Source organism: Talaromyces rugulosus, chromosome IV (assembly GCF_013368755.1).
Source record: "Talaromyces rugulosus chromosome IV, complete sequence".
In the NCBI taxonomy this organism is placed as follows: domain Eukaryota; kingdom Fungi; phylum Ascomycota; class Eurotiomycetes; order Eurotiales; family Trichocomaceae; genus Talaromyces; species Talaromyces rugulosus.
In genome coordinates this window covers 1802875-1826470 of record NC_049564.1, presented here as the reverse complement: position 1 = coordinate 1826470, position 23596 = coordinate 1802875, and the positions used below count along the sequence as shown (strand labels likewise).

Genomic DNA, 23596 nt, shown 5'->3' with positions numbered 1-23596 from the left:
ATTTCCGGCATTTATCACACATGTATATTGCCTATGGTGTTCACATTTTGGTCCGACATTCTTTTTTTTTTTCCTCTTGTCATTTTCGATTCATGTTTAAATTTGCTCTGGTGTAGTTGATACTTGATACCTTTATAGTTTAATATTTAGCCCAGTGCGAGACACGATTGATGGCTTGTTGATTAATATTAATTAACACCTATACATGACGTTTAAGTATGCATACAAGTAAGAGGTTAGATTCCTCTCTATTAGTACCTGATATAGCAACCATTCGAGACGAGTCACCGCTTGTACGTAGCATCAGATGTCGAAATGGATCGACACAATTTAATTGATCCTTTGTGGTGATCATCCACGGTATTGGATATCAGCCGCATGGTGGAGTCAACATTGAACTTGGCTAATGCGTTCATAGTATGTATACATAGTGACGATCCCTGGGGTTGTTGCTGTGTAGATATGTAGACATGGCTAGGGAAGACCTGCAAGATGACGAGCATCTCCATATCAATAGATAGAAGTACAAAAAAGTACATGTAGTAACGATCATCGAATATCTATTAGTTTTGTAACTTTTTTTTTTTGATAATCTATCCCCGAAATCGATTCCACCAACCTTCCTTCTCAAGGTGACGCCCTCCAGTTCCTGGTTCTAAATGGAATGCGATGCTCTATCACATCATACCGCAAGCGTTTGGTGCCACCGCCGCTGCTGCTAGCAGTCTTGTCGTCGTTGTCGTCGTGATCCTCATAGATGATGCGCTGAAGCGAATACCAAAAAGGTTTACCTCCAAGATATGTGGCGCCCGCTGTGATAGAGGTAGAATCCGCTATTTCCTCAACATGATCTCGCCATTCCTCGTCGCGTAGCTCGCTTCTAGCAACTGGATAGAATTCTATTTCTATAAAAGGCAACATGGGATGGGATTCTCGACGAGATATGTGGTTCTTGACAACGGCCATGACATGGCCCATCAGAAGACCGCCGTTCACGGGGTCCCTTGTGTACACCCTGTAATTTGTATGTTATTAGAACTATATCATTCGAACAGTAAACCGAAAAAAACAAAAACAAAAAGGGAAGCTTACATAGACGGGCTGAAAACGCCATCACTATCAAAGTCGGTGACGATCATCCATCGACAGGGCGGTTGGGTCGCGAGCATGGTGTCCCATGATCCGGGTTTGCGATAGAGTGGCTTGTTGTATATCGATCCGCTTTGTCGTATGTTTTCTCGGAGATCAGTTAGTCCCCAGTAAAGAGGGTCGACGGCATGGTCCATCTCTTCTCGTATGTCTGAGTCCACAACCATATCGGACGGATTCCTCACTTCGAAGCCGAATTTTTTGAATGTAGGGTTCAGTCTCCACAGATCGCCGTCGGCTGGAGGAGTAGGAGTAGTAGTAGTAACAGGCTGCTGGGCTTGGTACCAGCACGCCTGTTGAAGCTTCTGAGAGCCTTGGATCATGTTCCTCCATGCGCGGCAAACTCGCTCAGCACGGATTATCTCCACAGGACAATCTAGCTCTAGAAGTATCATCTCCCGCAGCTCCGCGACGGCAAATGCTCGTTCTGCCGATGATGCCATTTTTTTTCTTCTTCAGGACTGGGCGATTCTGAGATCGATTTCCTGATATAGACAAATAACGATTATTAGAATGCTGCCAGCCGAGCTGTATCCACGGAAACTCACACGTGCAATGATGAATTCTCTTCTGGTATTGATGAAAATATTTAGAGGGGTAATTTGAAGGATTATGTTTGACAAAGGAGCCCGTTTGCAATGGCATAGACAACACACGTGATCCTGGCTGCCTGAGGCTATCATGCATCTACACGGATATACATTTCCAGCTATACAGGTCCTGTTCGTATTTATTACACCCTGACTAGGTTATTCTTTTTCCAGAACATTACAAAATTAGAAACATAAATTAGAAATATTCCACTCTACAGATTTGAACAGGCTATGAGCTGATATGAGGACCTGAAAAGACCACGGTAGATATAGCGAATATATCAATTAATTGATTAATCGATATATCAAAATCACTGTACTACCTCGATTGCAGCCATTTCAGCTCCTCAGACTGCTCTGGCTGGACCAGTTCAGGGAGGAGATCGGCCGGCATAAAGTTGTGGTCAGTGAACTCAAAGCCCGGCACCACCGTCTATATCGAAAATCAGCAAGCATCCCAGAATGGTACCAAATACTGTCAATGATTGCATCACTAACCTCGCTTATCAACAGTCCCTCCTCGCTCTCACCAGAATCGTCACTATCTGGCAAAAGATAGCTCGCCTTGTATATATCCCCATCAACGATCCATTGAAGTCTCTCTCCCTTGTCAATATTATGCCCGACGACAAAGGTCTCGATCGGGGCTTTCTCTCCAGCCTTGGCCTTGTCCGTCCGAATGAGGACGTATCGTCCGCGACCCTTGTGCAAGGTATGCACCGTCCGGCCCTTGTTTCTATGAAAGCGTCCCTGGGGGCTGTTGGGAGTCAGCAGATAGAAAATGGTCGTCATCGCCGACCTGGTGGCGTCATCGCCATCGGCTTTTGCGGTGTATTCCACCAGGGAGCCACCGTGGTCTTGTTGTTTCTTGGTGAGAAAAGGGTTGGGGATGCGAAGAGGGTCGCGGTCGGTCTCGGCGAACCAGCCGCCTTCGGGATGCTTTAGTAGATGAAGCGATTGGATCAGCTTCTCGATTTTGGGAGAGTTGGGCACATTGTCTGCCGCAGCTTTGAATCTGGGCACAAGAGGGCCAGGCAGAGTGGGATCGCAAGCCGACATGGTTGTTGTTGTGTTGTTGTGTTGTTGTTGCTGTTCTAGCTGTTGTCGTTGTCGGGAACGCGGGGTATCTTGACCCTGCATAACGCATTATATAATCATCCAATAATGTGGTACTTGATTTTTACAATCAAAATATGGTACGCAAATTGATTCGGAAATGAATACTATATATGTGGTACTATATATGTAGGAGCGCCTTAGCAATCAATACATGTAGGTTGTGGTGTGCCTGAGTGCATAGGCATCCACGAACACATACCCTACTCTACACAACGTTGAAATTGAAATTAAATATCATTGATATCCAAAGTTCAATTGGTATGATGTGCTTTTTACCGAAAAACGATAGGTCTAGGCCAGGTCCTGAGAGCGTACTCGTAGAACACGAATCACCTTGGAAGCTTGTGCGACGTCTCCAACTTCTCGCTATGTACTCTTATTGATTGCGCTGATTCTCGCGTATTACCAAATTCATATCTAGTCTGTGGGCCAGTTCTTTTTGTAATTTCCTCACTCTATGCACCTAATGCGTACGACAAGACTCTTACTTTCTCTCACTGCCTCGACTTTCCCCCTCTCACTATTTACTCTTGGCTGATCCAGCGTGATATCTGAGAGCCTCAAGGTTTTTCAACGCTGAGCTTAAATTTATCCGTTGTTGTCACCGTCCTCGAGCTTGATAAAAATGAATATCCAGTTCTTGCCCTTGCATGATTCGGACAGTGACTCGTGGCTAGAGGTTCTGGAGGGATCTCCAGGGCCGTCTTTGCCGGCGTCCCCTACTTTCCAGTCTATGACAAGCACTGAGAGCCCCCTTTTTGAACTTGAAGTAACTGACAGTACTTCGGAAAGTGATGGAATTCCGGCCTCTGATGAGAGTTCCGATGAAAGTGATTCTGGTATGTCTGAACAAGTTATGAACATCCACTACATTCATTTTATCTAACCGATCGACCCCCCAGAAAGCGATTCAAATCCCAACAGCCATCTGCAGCAAAGTCTTACTCTGTACAGCTCAGCCGAGCAGAATTTGCCATCCCCAATAGACATACGTCTGCCACAACAGGTTCCTTTCCAGTCCCTGCTGGACAAACCTCTCAATCTTGACCATCCCGAAATCGGCGACATCATCCGCCACTTCCACGAGGTATATGGGAAATATCTGAATCGGTCTGACGAAACAGACTATTACCAGTCCTGGCTATCTTGGATGTATTGCATGACATGGAATCAGATCTGGCTCCTGGTCTCTCGTGCTCCTGACTGCGTGGTGCATGCAGCAAACCACCTGTTTGGGCTGCGGAACCATCCGTTTTGGTCGGGTATAAATGGTTATCAAAGAGAGTGGCATGCAATGCACGCAGCATGCCGTGATATTCTCACTTGGTGGAAGGATAATAGGCTGGACGGCGAGCCGCATCGGAATTCTTCTACTACCGGGAGTGATTCGGCGAGAAACACATTTGTGTTCTCCGCTGCAACTCCCTCTGACGAGATAGAGCTGTACTATGGCCTGTCTATTCCACAAGAGGATCAGGTTACCGAGGATTCTGCTTCACACCGGGAAAGAATTGTCAATGAAGATCTATTACCTCTGATTGAACGCCGCATTGCAGAGTATGAGCAAATGCAAAAGGGACCAAAAAACGACCCTACCGAGTCCCACGACACTGAAAGCCCATTTTTGAGTCCCTACAGCTCGATACAAACCCTTACAGATACCAAGGAAGACAAACTTGCCGCCCATTCAGAGCAAATGGAAACCCCACGCGCACCCCCGTGGCCACCACATCAAGTCGTCAACTACATCATAAGCAAGTACCAGTGTTTTGATAGACGCTCCTATGAGGAAGTCGATAGCTACGAAATTCCCTTCGAGACTTGGGTTCACTGGAACCAGCATATGCACAAAAACCGCGTTTAGTACGTGATGAGCCTATTCCCCATTACAAGATGGCTAGTCTCTGTCTTTCTAACATTCCCTTTTTTTTTTTGACTGACACGATTTAGATCACGAGCCCGAGAGAGGACTGACTGTCTGCGTATATTTCCTCAAATATGAATAGCCCTAAAAACACTTACATATGACGAGGTGGGTTTCTGGTTTATTGCTTTGCAATGGCTGAGAAAAGTTTGCCATTCATATTTTTATTTTTCTAAACATTGTATTACCCCCAGAATGTCAGAATTGCTTTGCTCGTGGCGTCTATTTTACAAATTGAAATTACTTTTTTTCACCTGTTCGTATTTCGAATTCTATGTTCTCAAAATTTTCAATCCTTTACACTCCTCGATCAGTATCAGCTTCAGAAATAGAAGCGGCAGCAGCAGCAGCAACCCTTTGATCGTTTCTCCGGACAAGCACCCACGAGGTCAAGATTGCCGAAATGGAAATAATTAAAAACACCAAACAAATCACATACGACACGTGGTACGTCGGTCCAAACACGGTGCTGTATACATGCGGCCCTACAATGCCACTGAACTGGGCCATTGCATTGGTAAATCCTATACCTATTCCGGCGGCAATAGTTCCATCTAAAGCGCGGATACGTTCTGGCCAGATGACCGGGTAGGCAGAGCCGGCACAGGCAGTGGCGACTATCAGGGCGAGGTATTTGACAACAGAGTTGGGGACGGTGATTAGGATGATGTAGCATATAATAGTTGTGCTTTCGACTGCATTGGAGTGTTAGATTTGGATTTTTGGGGGTTAGTGGAAGAAGTATACGTACTGGCGACTGCCGTGGTCCATGGTCTGATCCATCCCCGGTGGATCATGTATCCGACGGTGTTGAGAAAGAAGAAGCATGCTACATATGGCGGCTGTCAAAGTTAGCCATAGAGCATTGATATCGACACAAATTTCTGACTTACTATGTTCATCAATTGAGAATTGGCCGTGCTCGTGAAGCCCAGCTGATACACGACCGTTGGCAGCGCATACTGGATACCAAATCCTCCAATTCCATGCCCAATCCAGTAGATGCCAAAACTATACACCGTAGGGCTCTTGACCAGGCTCTTTAAGGCATTCATATCCCAGTGTTTGTTATCCTTACCCGATGGCGCCGCGGTGCCGGACAAACGATCCGAGACAAAAACTCGCTCTTCCTCGGTCAGCATCTTGGCCGACTCGGGATAGTCAGGTAGCCAGAATAGAGCGACAAAGGCAAGAACCAGTGCGGGAAGACCCTCAAGAATGAAAAGCCACCGCCAGCCTGCGAGATGGCCGATTCCGTCCATGAAGCTGATTGCGTATGCCAACAGCCCGCTCAGGGCGCTCGAAACCTGGCCAAGAGAGTAGAACAGGGCGATGCGCCAGGGCATCTCGGACGGTTTGTACCAAAATGCCATGTGGTACAACACTGAAGGATAGAAGCCGGCTTCAGCCATCCCGATGGCAAACCGGACGCACATGAGGCCCTTGAAATTTTGGGCAGCGCCAACGCAGCAGGCGCATACGCCCCATGAGAAAATCAAAACAAACATCCATACCGACGGACGGAACTTTTTGAGCAGTATTGTGTTTGTCGGCTCAAAGAACATGTAGCTATACGAGAAGATGGACAGGCTCCATGCCCATTGTGATGGGCTCAGGTTGAGCTCCTTTTTGATTCCGGTGCCGTTTTCAAGATTGATGATGGCGGCGTTGGAGTAGTTTCCGGAATCGATAACGCGGAAAACATACACCAGGGAGTAGAATCCGACGAGCCAGAAATCGGCTTTTCGCAGGATCCTCTTTTCTAACTCGGCATTGAAATGGGTCGCTGCCTCGATCCGCGAGTCGTCACTGGAGAGTGACGGGGATATTGCCGAAGCTGTTGTCTTGCTTGCATCTTTGGATGCCATTTTCTTTATCTGCTATCTGCCAATTGGCCGCAATTGACGAATACAGAGTACCAGATTAAAAGAAACACACTCGTTCATATACTATTTGTTAATCTCAGCCCAACTACGTTCACCTACTCCATTACAACCCGCCATTGTCAAAAGAAACCATAAACTTACGCGGTCACCCTAGTTGATGCCATGATAAGTTGAATCACGACATCCAGCGATATTTGTAGAATAAACGCCAGCACGTGCGATTAAAACCGCCACCGGAGGGATTCCTACTTCTTTGCGAGATATCAGGATAGCAGTTTGTATGGACATGAATAATGGCAGCGGACAATTTTCAACGAAGCGCCTAAGTTCAAAATCATCCGCAATAATTATCCGCAGCGGACGTTTTCTACAGCCAGGAATTGTTGAGGCTGTCTCAGCAATATGATACGCGCTACATCACGCAATCGCGCGCTTGCATGATGACCCCGCGGGTCTTAGGGCCAGCACGACAACCTGCTGAAAAAGCACGTTTTAGTCGCAGCTATCATGCGGGGTTTTTCCTAGTGCGGGTTAAGCTTCTTTTTTTTGGTCCGGGCTGGGCCGCATCAAATGGAGAGAGTGTATAAAATGCCATGCTCTTGTCGTGATATGGCGGTTGATCCACCATGTATCTAGCAGAGAGGGGAGCTTTGCATATATCTGGAAATAACACTGAATTAAACCCATAATGGCTCCATCAGCAATTGAAACTATTACCCCGGAGACTGCTAAAGTCCCCATCAAGCCCTGGACGCGTCCACCCCCGACGACAGCTGATCTCGAATGGGCACCTCTCGTCGAGATCGATCTGTCGCGGTTCGACGAGCCCGGTGGTAAAGAGGAGCTTGCCCGGCAGCTCTACGATGCCGTGACGCGCGTTGGCTTCTGGGTTGTCGTTGGCCATGGAATCGACGATGAACGTGTGCTGCGTCAGTTCAGTTTTGGGAACTCTTTCTTCAAGGAGCCGCTCGAAGAAAAACGGCGCTTCCCGTGCAACTTTGCCGATGGCGAATATTTTGGATACCGCGAGAACTCGAGATGGGTTGGCGACACGGGTGTAAAGGAGAATGTCGAGATGGTGTGTTACTGACAATAAAAAATGTGTTACCAAGTAGTAGTACACTGACAATGAGCAGCTGAATATTCCCAAGGCAATCCCCGTTTGGGACAATGTTCCCCGCCACAACATTGTGGAACAGAACTACGAGGAGATTGCCAGTTTTCACCGTGACCTGTTTGACAAGGTCGCACGCAAGCTCTTCGTCCTCATGTCCATCATCCTCGAACTGCCCGAGGACTTTCTGGCCAAAGCTCATGGCTATGACGAGACATCCGACGATCACCTGCGGTATATGATCTACAACCGACGAACCCAGGAAGAATGGGATCGTGCACAGGCATACTCGAAAGGTGGCCACACAGACTTTGGAAGTCTCACTTTGCTCTTCTCCCAGAACGTGGCGGGCCTCCAGATCCGCACGCCTGAGGGCCAATGGAAATCGGTTAAACCTGTCGAAGGAGGTATTACATGCAATATCGCCGATACCTTGACTTTCCTCACCAACGGTATATTTTTCCTCTTTCTTTTTTTTTCCCCCTAGAGAAGAAACAAGTAGCTAACTCGTATTGCAGGATTTTTGAAATCCACAATCCACCGCGTTGTCACGCCGCCACCTGACCAGCTTGACATCTCCCGTTTGGGACTGCTATATTTCGTTCGACCGGGAGACAACACTGCCATGAGGACTGTTCCTTCGCCCTTGCTTGAGAGATTGGGTCTCTTGAGCGAAGAGGATAAGAACTCTAATAAGCCGGTCCCCTCGGGCACCGAATATGTTCGGGCTCGTGTCAGGGACGTGCACTACAAGACTGTGTTGGATAAGCGCGAGGGCACATCGTTTGAGTTCAAGGGTCTCAAAGTGCAGAATTATTTTGACTAAACAATGTACATAAGACTATGACGGTACTGCTTTATCACGATGTATTTTCTGAATATTTTGATCAATGAAATTGTTACGAAATATAGCCAGTGAGTGGGAGTACGGGGTGCAGTTTGTAGGAATAACGGTCTCTAGTTAACAAGTAGACGCCTGATAGGGTTAGGGTTAGGGCTGGAGTGTCATGACAAGACCGACGCACCTTCCTATTACGGAAATAGAACTCTTTCCTATTAAGGTAATTCCACAGGCCCCTAGGGCTATTTCAAAAGTTCCAATCAATAGAAAGCAACAAGATGACAAATAATAATACAGTGAAATAATTTTAACGACCAAATCTCCAAATCTCCAAGTCTCGAGAATCAACCGAGGTCCCAAAGAAACTATACCAACTGTGTTCTTGTGTGTCTCAGGGCTGTTTTCCTGCATCACACAGAACTTCCGACATTGTATCTGATGTACAGTCCCGACTTCATCCAGCCGCTTCATATACACTCGGACGGGCTTCGTGAAACGTATAAGTTTTCAGCTCCTCCGGGGGCGTTTACTGGGTGTAGATCGAACCACGGGTCGTATATTCTCGTCGGTGGAGGTACTCAGTGCCTGGAACGTAGGTTCAGACTCGGGAATTTTGAGACTTTCGTGCTCGAAGATAGAGCGATAATTATCCCCAAGTATCTCCCTTAGGGCTTGACTATTTTCGTTTAGTGTATGCAGTTCGTGCCGTGCCATTTCAGCCCGCTTAATTCATGGCCCCATATTGAGAATAGCCATGGCTTGTTCGGTTTTCTCGATATAGAGTTTTTGGTGCGAGCCCTCTTGAAATGCCTTTGTCCTGAAATACCCCTTGTCGAGTTTCATATCAACATGTTCTATGTACTCTTCTGACATTACAAAGGACTTGCTCTGTTGAGTAGAGTTGATAAACCTTCGCACGGGGATACAGCACAGACAAAATGGGCTACATTCGAGGGTAGTCCTGGCTTTCCAATCAGGTGGTGGAGGTAAAGGGCGATCTTTGACATAGTCTGTCAAATACGATGAAAGCAAGGTGGTGATGAAGCGCTTTTCGTCAGCGGTGGAGGGCCGTTTTGTGGCTTCAATTTGGTGACAAATCCCACGAGCCACGGGGAATAAAAACCTGTGAAAAGCGTCCTCTATGCCTTTTCTTGTCTTGGCGTCTATTGCGTAACGAGTAAGGGTACCCATAATCTCCGAGATATTGCTGTGTGTATTTGTAGCCACGTGAATCAGCTTGATTACCATATCTGGCATAATGCGGAAAATTGGAGTGGACGCAGAGGCGTCGAGACTAGGGCCTCCAGGCACCGTTGGAATGCCACGTTTGTTTAGTGTATGCTCAATTGTGAAATGATGGGCAAACTTGGGGAGCAATCCGTTGTAGAAGGAGACTATCTCATCGCTGTCGGCGCTTGTATTTTCTCGAAATAAGGAAGTATGTGACCCCTCAATAAACCATAGAACAAAAGGTGTATTTTCCAAGCGAGTCTCCAAGAAACTCGAAATTCTGATACGGTTAGAGGTGTAATCTAGGCGCCAAAGAGAGCGACGGCCTACCTTTCGAGCGACACGTGTGTTAGTAAATCATTCAGTTCTAATGCCAAACGACGTCCACTTGGTGCCGAGTTCCCAATGTTTGCGGAGAGGATATGGTCAAATTTGCCGTTTTCCCATTCGAGCACCTCACCCGACGGCTGTTGATTCTGTTGTCTGCAGATCGAATAATATTCTCTCATTAGATTGGAGAAAAAAGTCATCTTTCGATGGAGGAGCGGGTCCTCTATGGGGAGTCTTTTTTTAAACATGGCGTCCAGGCTGCGGAAATAAGTCAGCCATCGGGTGGAAAGAAGAATAAAAGAAAGAAAAAAACAAGGTACACCATTGCATGGCCTTCACATACGGTAGACGAATGGCATCAAGGCCATGTTGTACAATAGTCCTGGCAACGAGGACGGTCCCTAAGGGCGAAACCTTGCGATTACGTATACTCATTCCGCAGCTAAGTAAATCTAGGTCACCAAGCTCAAAATCAAGTTGCATGATCTCGTCTTGTGTTTTGTCGAGTGATTCACTGGCGTAGTGGCATTCCGACAGTAGCCTGCACACTTTCAAGAGTCTTTGCCTAGTGAGGACATCGCTTGGACATTCCGAAAGGGCCTTCCTATATTTTCCCAAGGTTTCTGGGAAACTAATCCTGCTGGTTATTAGCTGTTGGAGCTCAAACGAGAAAGAAAATACCTTCGGGATAATCAACGCGCCCTAGGAAGTCACGGTAATAAGTTAGAAATGAAGGAGAGCAACAGAGAGGCCAACATGTATTTACTATCGACAAGCACACTTACGGTCTCCGTATAAAAATGAGACGCCGAAGCCCCTTCATTCCCTGTGTACCCTTCGTAGTCTTCATCGTCGGGACTGCGGTCAAGAACGCCTACAGGAAGTAGCATGTCTTCCGGGAACGGTAGGTCTGTTACGACTGTAGCACCAACGCGGTCAATCACACGTACTAAGTTGAGTGTGGTCTCGACATCTGTTATGCTATGAAACCCGTCATGACTAATAACTGGACTAAGAAAAGGTCGAACCTAGTTTGCTGACATGCATACTGTAGTTCCGCAAATCGAGATTGGTCAACTCCCTTCAGCCGATCGAAACCGAGCTCCGCGGTGGTATACTTATGTTCGAACGTATACACGAGTGCCGGTGGGCAACCCGCATCATAGTCTATTTCCCAACCTCCGCCATAGATATTACTCGATCGTTCTATCCGGGCTTCGGCAGTGCGGGACCAAAGATCAAGGCAATCAGTCAACCTTTTTGTTTTGTTCGCGCCCACCTTGAGGAGTGAAGCTGTTGGGCGATGGATCAAGCTGTAAACAAGGACTACTCTATGACCGGACGTAACAGGCTTCACCTCATGCGTGACGTCGGCATACCAAGCAGCCCATGAAAAGCCAAATCCAAAGACTTCCGCCGTCGAAAATTCGACACGCTTGTTCCTGTGAGAGGCGATCACCTGCCCTCCTTCATGAAGGAAGACACACAATGAGGGTACCAAACATCCCATCGGCCTTTTCAGAATCTTGATGTGCCGAAAAAAATGCGCCCTCTTCATAAATAAGCAACTTATACGGCTCAGCCTTGACTTCCAAAGCGTTCGCTTGAAGGCCAAGACCAGACACAGCCTGGTCCACGAAAATCGCTAATTGCCGGTTCCAATCAGGATTCTGGAAAGAAAATTGATTTGCATCTAGTTGCCAGGTTTTTCGTACTAAATGATTGACTAGAGTTTCGGTTCCCTTTCCATAGGGGCTCATATCGCAAAGCTGGATTATTGCCCTGGTGTTGTCTGGCGATATAGGAAGCCCAATCGTTCCAAGGCTTGGGATAAAAAGTCCCGGGTCGATAGCAGTTGCCTTATTTTCTCCTGTCAGGAAGGACCCTGTCGACTGAATATCTTCAAGAATGGAGAGGAGATGTTCGCCAATGCCGAGTATCTCATCCTCGTCATTTGATAAGTTTGAGCTCATTCTTCAGATTGTGACTGCAGACGGACACAAGATACTCCCTAGATGAATAGGACAAAAATTATGAGCTTTACTGTTACCGATAAAAAATTCCGGGTTGTCTATGTAACTTCAAAAAACGAAAATTGAAGGTATAACATTTACAGGCATTATTATTGGGATGGGGATTAATATCAAGGGGGATCGCCCTAGTATCCACAGCTCGCTTTGGGCTAGCGGCAACACGCGACGCGTCCCAAATCACGGTGGAAACGTTCATTTGCAAAAAGAAAGAAGAGCAGGGAAGAAGGAGGGAAAGAAAAAGGAAAAAAGCATCGGAAGCGACTATAGGCCAAATGGTCGGTAGTGGACTGGGGTGCGGTCAATCTTATTGATCATCCCAAATCCAAGTTTCGAGATGGAATCAAAAATGGCCATGCAAAATAGTTTATTTTCGATGGAAATGTTAAAATCATATTTCCAGCTCTAGTCCAAGCGAATACTTTCCGTGTAAAATCGTCCTATGGGCAAAAGTCTATTATAACCCGAAATACATGGCTCATCTTCGGTGAACGTGTGCTCATTGGCAATGTGTCACAAAACGAGGCTGGCTGAAATTTTTTTAAGCGAGGCTCACAGCCAGCCTTCGGGTTGCTATCAATCTATTCATAAAAGGCTCACAGCCGCGCCACATAAGTTTTATTAAACCAGGTCAAGAGAAAGTCTTCCTTGATCTCGTCACGCGATTGTGGCGGACTGCTCTCTGCTCGCTGGAAATTCCCCGAACGGCGACGCCGGTACGACGATCACCAGCATCGGGTTGTATATTTTCAAGACATTTCTCTCAAAAATGAGGGAGTACTGTCAACTCATTCTCGGAAAATCTGTCCCTTCTGAGTTCAGTGGCGAAATTTTGTTTTCAACTTGTAGCTCTAGAACATATTTTGATGGCCTCGAAAAAAGTATAAAGTAGACTCATTTCCTCATTATATCTCAATAATTGTTTATCCTCAGACAAAAACCTTACTCTATTCTTCCCAAAATTCGAAAAAATTCACCCACAAAATGCAGGTCAAACACTTCCTCTTTGCTACGTTTTATCTCCCTCTGGCCTTTGCAGCCCCTTATGAAACACGCATCTTCGAGGCTGGAACCACCTTCACTGCTCCCGAAGTATATGGGACATGGGCTCTGGCCCCTTTCGTTGGGACCTCGCCTCCCGACCTCACCTATATCAAAACGAGTAACACTGGAACAGGCAGTGTCGAAGTCCACGTAGCCTCTGGCTCTTCAAGCTATAAAACTCGTATCCAAGAGGTTGCAACAACTTTTGGAGAAGAGAACTACGGCACGTGGCAACTGGCTGATTATGACGGAGACAATAAACTTGATCTGATCTATATCAAGACCTCAAACACCAGCACTGGTTATGTCGAGGTTCATGTTGCTTCAGGGTCCTCTACATATAACACCCGAGTGCTCGAGACTGCTACCACTTTTGTGGAGGAAAACAACGGCCAGTGGCAAATGATCGACTTTGATGGGGACGGAAAACTCGATCTCGTCTACATCAAAGACAAGGACGCCGGTACTGGTACCGTCGAAGTACACGTTGCCTCGGGTGCATCAAACTACCAGACTCGTATCCAAGAAGTCGGAACTACGTTTGGAGAGGAATCAAACGGTGTTTGGCAGATTGTCAACTATAAAAATAGCGGAAAGCTAGATCTGGCATACATCAAAACCCAAAATACTGGGACCGACAAGGTCGAGGTTCATATCGCTTCTGGGTCGTCTGTCTACAAGACCCGCGTTCAAGAGGTGCCTACAACGTTTGGTGAAGAGACCGACGGTACTTGGCAGCTTATTGATTATAACGGAGATGGAATTCTGGACCTTGTTTTCATAAAGACCAGCAACACCGGTACAGGGGATGTTGAAGTGCATGTCGCAACAGGTGCATCTTGATAAGGTGCAAGTATTATGCATTGAACATTAAAGTTTGAGGCTTCAAATTTTGTTTCCTCTCGATGCTCTCAAAATACTTGGTTCAAATTGATGTTTTCCAATATTTTCTCCGGGTATTTATTATTCGGTAGTTGACATCAGAGCTCATCGCACAATTTTACATATTTTTAAACACACCATGTAGCAGTTTAATTAATCTAAGTATTAATGTTACCAGCTAGCCCATCAACTAATAGTCCGAATTTACACATAGATAATCGACGTTTAGATGTTTTTCAGGTCACTTCGTAAGCTGGCCCGCTTCAATCTTCCCGAAGGATTATATATATTTTGTAGATTCAATGTTGCATTCAACATTAAACGTCAAGTTTTCTTATTAACCTTAAATTAACATCTAGATTTCACATGCACGAACGATATTTCTTTTAAAAGTGGAAAAAATCTTAGTCTTAGTTCCTATCTTAAAACTACATCTTTATTTTCGTTGATTATTTTCAAGTATTCAAAATCCGATTCTAGTCAACGGTCCCGGGTAGAAGAACACCAACGTACCAGTCGAAAGGCAGACAAACCCAAGACATACATCTAATGAATTACTTAATGTGCAACAAAGAATCGTGATCTAGCAACGCTAGTCTTATCGACTAATGTGTACATCATGACTACTAGTCCGAAAAGATTATTATATGGAATGCAACTCAAAAAGTCTCTAGGTGTTTTTCTATATGCGGTAGATTTACTTGTTCATAGTATCTAGTCTACGCTACATGTTCTCTAGGAGGAACGATGCTCTGTTATTCACATGCTCCCGTAAGGGTAGGAACCGCTATTTAGGAAATCTTTTAAGCTTCATTGTTAGGTGTTAGGCAAGTATTAGTAAACAAAAACCATCTTAAATGAGTTCTTTGGTGAGGAGGTATGGTTGCTTCGAAGAACAATGAATGATGGATGACGGATTCTACATTTCATTATTAAGATTGCATCAGTGATGTTTGGGATTCAACCGTCATCCCAGAACTCATTGTTAAGCAGTTTGCGCTGGATACGGTCGGTTTTTCTTGAGGTCGATGTACTTGGAGGATACCTTGCGCTGGATGAAAAGAAAACGAAAAAGAAAAAGAAACCACTCGATGGTCGCACCTATCGCTTGCCATCGGGATTGGAAAGGACTCTTTCAAGATGGCTCAGAAAGTTGTCACAACTGTGAGACATTTCGACACTATTTAAGCCTCATGCAATAGACCTTGCATTCACCCTGATTAATGAAAAATTGTCAGCTTGAATTTGGTTAGAAAGGAAGCAGTTAATTTCCATTATTGTTTCTAATAATATTCGGGGTCCACCGACAGTAAGCAAGGGTCCTGTCGGGTTTACCATTTTCGGATTGGTCCCCTGGATGGATATTGTGAAGTTTTTTTTTACCAACGGAGCTTATGATCACAGCGAAGATAGACACCTCTATACCAAAGAATTTAAATATGAAATTATAATTTCCTTGTTGACTAAGAATATTTTAATATTTTGTGAGGCTATAACCTGGGCGGATTTCAAATGCAGAGCGATACCCGAGACAGACACCGAGGCTCAGGCAAGTTGACAATCTCCAATTGAGATCGATCACGAACCCATGAGCAGCTAGACGAAAAGTTTTCCCCCAGATTTATGGGAATGTCTGCAAATTCCGATTCGTGGGTGGTGGTTAATTGACGTGTCGCACAAACCAGTCATAATCGATAATGTCAAATTCCCCTTGCATGTACGGATTACCCGATTGGGCGTCTGCATCATCTGCTGCCAGGTACGCGCACACTAATGCATCGAGCACAATCTAGCAGCCTGATTGTGGGGTCATGTCCTGACAAAGATGTTTTTACGTTATTTTCATCATGAGGGAGAGAAGGGCTTTGCTGCAAATTACCGTAAGCGAAGCCATCACTTGTGCCCGAGAGAGCAAGGGCAAACGTCCAAGCAGCGTAGGTAATAATAATAATAGCCCATAATAAATCAGAACTTAGTCGGTGGGTTCGATGCTGATAGGGGTTGGTCTGGGCACTGGGGTGTTGTAAAGCAGACTGACTCCCTTGCCTGCCACCTTTGGTAAATGACATCTCTACTTTGTCCCACCGTGATAGTTGAATCCATGTAGTCAATATTGACTTGATTGTCTCGAGGCGAACTCCTTACTGGCGAACCCCTATTTTTCGTACGCTCCAGGCTGTCTTGTAGCGTGTACGTTAGTTTCCCAGTGCATCCGAGGGTTACTGCCCTTGCTGATTGGTTTGCCTCTTGAGAGAAAAGAGCTCAAGCTTCAAAATATAGAGACAGGAAATGTGTATATAAGGTGCCATCTTCCACCTCTATCATCTCATTCTTTCCATCATCATCATCATTCAAAGCATCTGTTCTAGCATCTCCTTTACAGCTCTTAATACCTAATCCACACTCGTTGACCAACTCCAACCACTCTTTAAGCACCACTTCGCTTCAAACCAACAAAAAAAAAACCCCCCAATCAACAAGATGCATTTCAACTTTGCCTGTGCTACTGCCTGCCTCTTCGCGGTCGCTGCTTTTGCAGTCCCCGTCGAGGTTGAGAGAAAGGTCGTCGTTGTCCGCAGTGATGCTTGCCCTGCTCCAGCTCCTCCAGCCCCAGCCCAAGCTCCACCAGCCCCTGCTCCTCCTGTGTCGAACCCTCCTCCAGTTCAGCCAAGTCCCCCAGCGCCTGCTCCTCCACAAGTGTCTAACCCTTCGGAGCAGACCAATGTCAACAAGCAGTGCGCTGCCAACACCTCTGTCCACTGCTGCGACACTGTTGACAGCACCGACAACTCCAACATCGTGAACCAGCTGTCTGCTGCTGGCATTGACCACCAGGAGGCCAAGCAGAAGGGACAAGTTGGACTGACCTGTAAGTTTCACCCAACGAAAAAGAAAAAAGTTTGTCAAGACGAGTATTGATCACTATTAGGCACTCCCATCACCACTTCTCTCGTCGATGCTCTCAACGGCAACGTCTGCCAGGGCGCTACCACCGCCTGCTGCGAGGACACCAACCAGGTATGTCTCCAGTATGCATCTACATTACAGCGAAGCTAACAAAAACGGTAGACCGGTCTCGTCAACCTGAACTTGGGTTGCACCATCATCCCAGTGACTCTGTAGATGCCCTAGTTGCATCGACTCTACCTCATGACCAAACCTGGTTACGATTTCAAGAATGCCTGGGACGATGGCTTAAGGAAAACCGAATGCTTGCGAAACAAATTCTCACCTGTGCATCTTTTTTTAAATTATCATTGTGTATCTTTCTTCATGTCATACTAGAGCATAGCGATATGCTGTTTTCACTTTCCTTTCGTTTGCGTTTGAGATAGCGACCCCGTCTGTGATTCCTTTTGACCGGTCAGACAATTTATTCAAACAGCTGTTTCTTTTTTTCTCTAAAAATTATTGGAAATATGAACTTACTTTGAATTGCAACAGTTTCAAACAACACATTTAGCGTTTCACTCAATTCTTTGTTTCGGCCCATTGTCCACTTTCTTCACCGTGCGCATTGTTTTACAAGGAGCGCCACCACAGCCGCCCGTTTGAGTACCCGAAATTTCCTAATTCGGAAATGTTGCCCTGGTCGTCTTTGACCGAATCCGTTCTTTTTTGTTTGTTCCGCTAGATGTATCCATTCGTTTTTTGTTTGCCCTCCCCCCGCTGAGGCTCTTCAAACTCCCCTCATTTAGCCTGCCATGTTTTCCTTTTTATAAATATTCAAATCTATACAGGGTACACACTGCGACCGCTGTAATACCGATTAAAAATATCATCTCTCAGTATGGAATCTCCTTCTCCTCCGCCGCCCCGACGATCTGGTCGCCACAGAACGGCGCCGAAATCATTCATCGATTCGTATCCCCTGCCGGGACCTTCTACGAGAAAAGCCCCAAACCCAAAGGCCAAGAAGAACGTACCTGGTCGTGGTACCAAACGACAGCAAGATGAACAACATCCCGCACCGGATACAACGACAGACAATACGGCTGGCTCCTCAAACCCTCTAGAAACAAATTCTCTTCAAAGGACCAAAGCTGTTTCCAAGGGGAAAAAGAGGAAAGCTACAAGCGACGACGGCCCTGACGATGCTCAGGCTGGCCCGAGCAACGTTTCTCGTGATGTCGGTGACGACAGCAGACCCAGCAAACAAAGGATAGTCGAAGAGCCGCCTACCATTATTCATGATTCCATCGAGATTCCTGCGGGAACAACCGAAGGCCCAGAGGCTGGCATAGAGGCTGGCTCCGTTCCACGCGATGAGTCTGAGTCTGTCTATCAAGACGAGAACAAGGAGAATATCCCGCCGCCCTCCGAACTATCAACAGCCATTCTTAGCCCCGACGACCCTGAATCTAGATGGAGAACTTTTCGCGGCCGTTCCCGGGTGTCTAGCCAGCTTGTGGATGAGCATGAACAAAGAGTGCGGTCCGACATGTATGAGTACTTAAGAAACAGGGAAGAGGTCGACGACAAAAAACGTCGGGAAGCCATTCGACTGGATCAAATCGACCACCAAAGTATCGACAATTCACTTGATATCGCCGCGATCAAGAGACGCGTCAACGGCAACGAAGAGAAAGCTACGCAACTGGAACAGAAATTCACCGCCCTCGAAGGGAGCACAAACATATCTACAACAGTCTACCAGCGGCAAAGCCACGAACTCAAAAGACTCGCCGAAAGGGTTGCCGCTCTCGAACAAGACATGGCCGCACTCAAAAATGCTCCTGTCCCTAGCGCAGCGGCGATAGATTTACGAATCTTGAAGCGGCTCAGGGAAATTCTGCACACAGACTCGAAGGATCCAAACTTCCAGACGCTTGACGATGCCTTTTACGACCACTTCGGCATACATTGGAGACAACTAAGCCACGAAAGGCAAATGCCTGATGCGATTTGCGGGGCGTATTACCTACGCGCAAAGGCTCGGTTGCGGCTTGGAAGGGACACGCTGACGCAACGTATTGCTGATGAAGAAATCATTATTGAAGCTGATCGGTTGGCGGGGACCTGGTTATCCACGACCAATCGTGACAAGTTGCTTACAAGCTTCTTGGACCACAAGTTCGTGGTGTTGTTTACGCAAGTTTGTGAGAGAGAAGCCATAGGCCCTGACGAGCCCTCCCAACAGGACGTACGGCCTGCTTCAAGGAAAGCACGTCCACAGTTGGCACCAAGTGCCATGGAATGATATCTGTCATACATGGTCTAATCTTTTCGGGTAGAACTTGTGTGTTTGCGGGGAGCGGGGTATTTCGGGTTATTTGCAGCCACGACGATAGATTCAATGTTGAAAAGTTGAACACCTCTTAGAAATAAATAGATTCATCAATGTCATAGATTGCGCTATTGCGCCGGTTGGGTTCATATCATCAATATACTGGCCACCCGCGTAAAAAGTATTCAACCCATCATGACGGCTTGCGTCCGCATGTAATGTGCAAGGGGATATACAAGTGGTTCTTGCGGTCTCGCAGCTCTTCAGTGACTTTGGCCGCCAGCACGCGACATTCAATCTCACTCCAGCCAAGAATCTGCCCGATAAATCCTAGCGTGTATACTTCGACGCCACTGATCATGTGCTCTCGCCAGTACCGGCCGATTTCCTTCAGTCTGGGGTCCTTGGGCCAGACCCCGGTGGGAACCTATACAAGTAAATATTAGACAACGGTTGCAAAAATGATAATATAATATACTATAATAGAGTAAAGAGAAACAAACATACCTTAATAATTTCGTCCCGTACATCGACAAAGCCAGCGTCAAGCAGGCGTTGTTTATGTGTATGAGCTAGGTTGATCTCCTTGCCGAATTTCTGTGCGGCCTGGACACATTTTTCTTGAAATTGATGTGTAAATGGCACCCTATTTATGGAATCATCTTCTGAGGCAAACCATGACTCAGGCTCCTGTAGCTCCACCCAACCACCGGGCTTCAGGTGCGTGTACGCTTGACGCACAAACTTGTCCCAGTCGCCGATGCTACCGCCCATGACACGAGTGTGCACCAAATCAAAAGCGTCATCCTCGTCGTACATCCACTCGTTCTCGACATCGTCGATATAAAACTGCACATTTGGCGGCACCCATCCGGGCTGGATGGGACTCAGGTCTGTGCCGATGACCTGTGCTGAGGGGAATTCGTCGGCCGTGTCCATCGCCCAGAGGCCGGTGCCTGTTCCGACATCCAGCACACGCTGCGGATTAGATATTGGCGAGGTGAACAGACGGCCGTTGAGAATAAGCAGGAATACATGGTGGAGGAGATCTAAGCGGTCTTGCTCTTCTTCGTCGTTCGGAAGCAGATAAGCGCCCTTCTTGTAGGCGTGATATCTTCGGCCGTTCGCATACTGGTAGTCTAGGATCGACGAGGAGAGAGAGGCGCTCGTCGTCGAGTTCTCGTCTGAGTCGAGGGCGGAATCGCGGTCATCGCTGTTTGCTTCGTCGGTGTCGATTTCGATGGGCTGGGGAGGAGTCGGAGTCTGCGCAGGAACAGGCGCGGGCGCTGGCGCTTCAGGATTGGCGACGGTTTCGACGATCGCTGCTGGGGCAGCAATTTCTTGTTCGTGGGCGTCTGCGTCTGGGTTTGCGCTTTGGCCGGTCATTTTTATTGATGTATATCGATCAATGTCGGTCGCCCGCCCGTGCTGAAATTTCTCGGAGAAAACGAATAAAAGGCGTTCACATGCGAAAAAACAAGAACCATGTGTGTTGTCGCATCAGCCTGCAGAACTTCCCAGTCTTTTATTACTATGTGCTTAGCCTAGTCTCGCACCACCAACTGCAATCAATAATAATTAAATGCACCGTTGGCAAACACGCAAGCGCCGGTCCGGTCCACCGGCCAGTCCGCCGGCCATAGCTGCAGATGGATCATACGATGGCCACTCAGCACGCTGCCTAATGAATCGCTAATGACTGGCCTGACCACCCAAATCGTTATTGAAACTCAAAAGTTATCTTAGTACAACAGCTATATGTGGCAAGTCGTATTGCTATTCGCCCCGTCAACCGGCGATGACGGCAAATGCAGAAAAGCAGAAAAGACGGCACGACCCCGGAATTTAATCCACCCTCTTTTATTTTATTTTTACTTTTATTTTATGTTTGAAATCCATGTTATCACCTGGGAGATTCGCCGCTCATCAACGAAGCTAGCTGCCCGCGACTGGGATAGAAGTCAGCAAGCAGCATGGCCGGTCTGGGTAAAGTAGCAGAAGCGATAGCTGAGCATCCACTGCTGGCTATATCATGGCCCAAGTTGTTGCTACTAGGGTGGCTGTCGTACCTAGTCACTCGCTCTATCTATCGAGCGTTTTTGAGTCCGATAGCGCATATCCCCGGCCCAAAACTGGCTGCGGTGACACGATGGTACGAGGCATACTACGAGATTGCGCTGAGCGGGCAGTATTCGTTCCATATTAACAAGCTGCATGACAAATATGGTATCACCCGGCTTTTCCGATTTTTAAATTAATGACTGGTTGCTAAATAAAACCCTCCCAGGCCCGATCATTCGAGTTGCGCCGGATGAGATTCACATCCGCGATCCAACCTTTTACGATGAAGTCTATACAAAAAACCCTCGCGTCGAAAAGCCAGGATGGGACGTGAAATTCGGCAGTCCTGGGTCTGTCTTTACCACGAGCGATGCGACGATTCATCGGCGTCGACGAGCGACCCTAAATCCTATGTACTCATCTTATCCCCCACCCGTGCTACATCAATCTAACAGGTAACCTGCCCAAAGGTTCTCGCGTCGCTCTATTCTCTCTCTCGAACAACTTATCCGGCAACAAACTGAAGTACTTTGCAAACGGATAGCAGAATATAGAGCTACCAAAGAGCCTCTATCGGTAACCGAGATGCTGCCCGCTTTCACTGGCGACATTATCATGGAATATGCGTTTGGGTTCAGTTACAAGCAGCTCCAGTCGCCGACATTTGAATCCTTTCATGAAGCGTTTATGGCGATCGGAAGCTCGGCGCATGTCGCCTCTTTCTTTCCGTGGGCTATTGCTGTAATTTTTGCTCTTTGGTTTACGACGCTTTATGGGAAAAAGCGGTGCTGATTGAAAATACTCTAGATAATGAATTTGCTGCCGGATAAGTGGGTGGAAAGAATCCAACCACCCATGGCAAGTCTACTTCGCCTTAAGAAGGTATGTCCCATTTAACACACGAAATGAATGAAGAAGAAAAAACGAACCAAACCTAACATGCGCTTTTCTACCAGGACCAATGGTCCATAATTGGGCGCAAGATTCGCGAAAATGCAGAACACGGTCAAGAGACGGAGAAAACAGAAGAAGAAACCTCCAAGAAAACGGCAAACACGACGATTTTCTCCGAGATTCTTTCTTCGAAAACTCTCCCTGCGAGCGACAAGTCGCAGCAACGTCTTGCCGACGAAGCGCAGCTCCTGGTCGCCGCGGGCGTTGAGACCACTGCGTTTGCGTTGAGCGTGGGTATATACCATATCGTCAACACACCACACATTCGTCGACTACTCCAGGATGAGTTATTCGCTGCTTTCCCGCTAGGATACAGGACTATGCCGTCATTGCACGAGTTCGAGAAATTGCCGTATTTGAGAGCATGTATTCAAGAATCTCTCCGATTATCGTACGGCATATCTGCGCGGAATCCACGACGACATCCGGATCGAATTCTAAAGTATGAGAATAACGGCAAGGTATACACTATTCCAAAGAATACCAAGGTCAGCATGACCATTGTGGATGTGCATCACGACGAAAGTATATTTCCGGATTCATTTCGCTTTGCGCCTGAACGATGGCTCCAGGAGCCCAAGGCACCGGATGGGAGGCCCCTTGAACAGTATTTAGTGTCGTTTGGAAAGGGGACGAGGATCTGTTTGGGCTTGAAGTAAGTTTTTTCTTTTTTTCTTTTTTTTTTCTTTCCTTTTTTCTGTCAAAAAGGGCAGTCAGTACAAGACAGTACAAGACAGCTAACACCAACAAGTCTCGCATGGACCGAGCTCTACTTTGCAATGGGAATGATGTTTAGACGATTCGACTTTGAATTACACGAGACCGATGAAAGTGATGTGCGATATCGATACGACTTTTTTACGCCGCGCGTAAAATTGGATAGCAAAGGGGTCAGAGTCATAGTTTATTAATAATAGTTGATTAATACATGACGCGTCCGAACCAATAATACAATAATCCCTTCCCTAATCGTCCAGACATTTCACCTGAAATTTTGGAATAAAAATTTGCTAGTCCCACGATCTAGTAAGACTAGAGTTCAATACCAAGTCAATGGCGTTCCAGAATATCCATAATTAGAATCCTTCCTTTGTCTTAGATGCGAAATGTTAATAATAGAATAAGTAATCTCATTCATTGCGAACCAACGCTACGTTAAGTACAGACCATCATAAAGCTCCAATAATAGGACCGAAAGTTAGGTCACATGAA

The 23596-nt window shown here is 46.6% G+C and overlaps 11 protein-coding genes across 11 annotated transcripts; 6 read left to right on the top strand and 5 right to left on the bottom strand.

The window, feature by feature from the left end:
* Positions 1-627: 627 nt before the first annotated feature.
* On the bottom strand, positions 628-1592 carry TRUGW13939_07423 (uncharacterized protein; the record flags this gene model as incomplete). The annotated part of the gene is made up of 2 exons (XM_035490564.1): positions 628-1015; positions 1093-1592. The coding sequence occupies 2 exons, from the start codon at positions 1590-1592 to the stop codon at positions 628-630; spliced, it is 888 nt and encodes a 295-aa protein (XP_035346457.1).
* Positions 1593-2061: 469 nt separating this feature from the next.
* Positions 2062-2801, bottom strand: TRUGW13939_07422 (uncharacterized protein; the record flags this gene model as incomplete). The annotated part of the gene is made up of 2 exons (XM_035490563.1): positions 2062-2175; positions 2241-2801. 2 exons carry the CDS (start codon positions 2799-2801, stop codon positions 2062-2064), a joined length of 675 nt encoding a protein of 224 aa, XP_035346456.1.
* Positions 2802-3486: 685 nt separating this feature from the next.
* On the top strand, positions 3487-4725 carry TRUGW13939_07421 (uncharacterized protein; the record flags this gene model as incomplete). Its single annotated transcript, XM_035490562.1, has 2 exons — positions 3487-3700; positions 3764-4725. The coding sequence occupies 2 exons, from the start codon at positions 3487-3489 to the stop codon at positions 4723-4725; spliced, it is 1176 nt and encodes a 391-aa protein (XP_035346455.1).
* Positions 4726-5082: 357 nt separating this feature from the next.
* TRUGW13939_07420 (uncharacterized protein) lies at positions 5083-6653 on the bottom strand (the record flags this gene model as incomplete). Its single annotated transcript, XM_035490561.1, has 3 exons — positions 5083-5480; positions 5537-5627; positions 5679-6653. 3 exons carry the CDS (start codon positions 6651-6653, stop codon positions 5083-5085), a joined length of 1464 nt encoding a protein of 487 aa, XP_035346454.1.
* Positions 6654-7359: 706 nt separating this feature from the next.
* On the top strand, positions 7360-8611 carry TRUGW13939_07419 (uncharacterized protein; the record flags this gene model as incomplete). The annotated part of the gene is made up of 3 exons (XM_035490560.1): positions 7360-7749; positions 7808-8237; positions 8304-8611. 3 exons carry the CDS (start codon positions 7360-7362, stop codon positions 8609-8611), a joined length of 1128 nt encoding a protein of 375 aa, XP_035346453.1.
* Positions 8612-9355: 744 nt separating this feature from the next.
* Positions 9356-12159, bottom strand: TRUGW13939_07418 (uncharacterized protein; the record flags this gene model as incomplete). Its single annotated transcript, XM_035490559.1, has 6 exons — positions 9356-10136; positions 10187-10339; positions 10530-10888; positions 10972-11167; positions 11236-11621; positions 11674-12159. The coding sequence occupies 6 exons, from the start codon at positions 12157-12159 to the stop codon at positions 9356-9358; spliced, it is 2361 nt and encodes a 786-aa protein (XP_035346452.1).
* A 1041-nt stretch (positions 12160-13200) lies between these two features.
* On the top strand, positions 13201-14103 carry TRUGW13939_07417 (uncharacterized protein; the record flags this gene model as incomplete). Its single annotated transcript, XM_035490558.1, has 1 exon — positions 13201-14103. One exon carries the CDS (start codon positions 13201-13203, stop codon positions 14101-14103), a length of 903 nt encoding a protein of 300 aa, XP_035346451.1.
* A 2520-nt stretch (positions 14104-16623) lies between these two features.
* Positions 16624-17265, top strand: TRUGW13939_07416 (uncharacterized protein; the record flags this gene model as incomplete). Its single annotated transcript, XM_035490557.1, has 3 exons — positions 16624-17011; positions 17072-17160; positions 17212-17265. 3 exons carry the CDS (start codon positions 16624-16626, stop codon positions 17263-17265), a joined length of 531 nt encoding a protein of 176 aa, XP_035346450.1.
* A 667-nt stretch (positions 17266-17932) lies between these two features.
* On the top strand, positions 17933-19342 carry TRUGW13939_07415 (uncharacterized protein; the record flags this gene model as incomplete). The annotated part of the gene is made up of 1 exon (XM_035490556.1): positions 17933-19342. The coding sequence occupies one exon, from the start codon at positions 17933-17935 to the stop codon at positions 19340-19342; it is 1410 nt and encodes a 469-aa protein (XP_035346449.1).
* A 220-nt stretch (positions 19343-19562) lies between these two features.
* TRUGW13939_07414 (uncharacterized protein) lies at positions 19563-20755 on the bottom strand (the record flags this gene model as incomplete). The annotated part of the gene is made up of 2 exons (XM_035490555.1): positions 19563-19796; positions 19877-20755. The coding sequence occupies 2 exons, from the start codon at positions 20753-20755 to the stop codon at positions 19563-19565; spliced, it is 1113 nt and encodes a 370-aa protein (XP_035346448.1).
* A 587-nt stretch (positions 20756-21342) lies between these two features.
* Positions 21343-23287, top strand: TRUGW13939_07413 (uncharacterized protein; the record flags this gene model as incomplete). Its single annotated transcript, XM_035490554.1, has 7 exons — positions 21343-21595; positions 21657-21843; positions 21901-22171; positions 22238-22312; positions 22387-23039; positions 23136-23220; positions 23282-23287. The coding sequence occupies 7 exons, from the start codon at positions 21343-21345 to the stop codon at positions 23285-23287; spliced, it is 1530 nt and encodes a 509-aa protein (XP_035346447.1).
* Between the last annotated feature and the right edge of the window lie 309 nt (positions 23288-23596).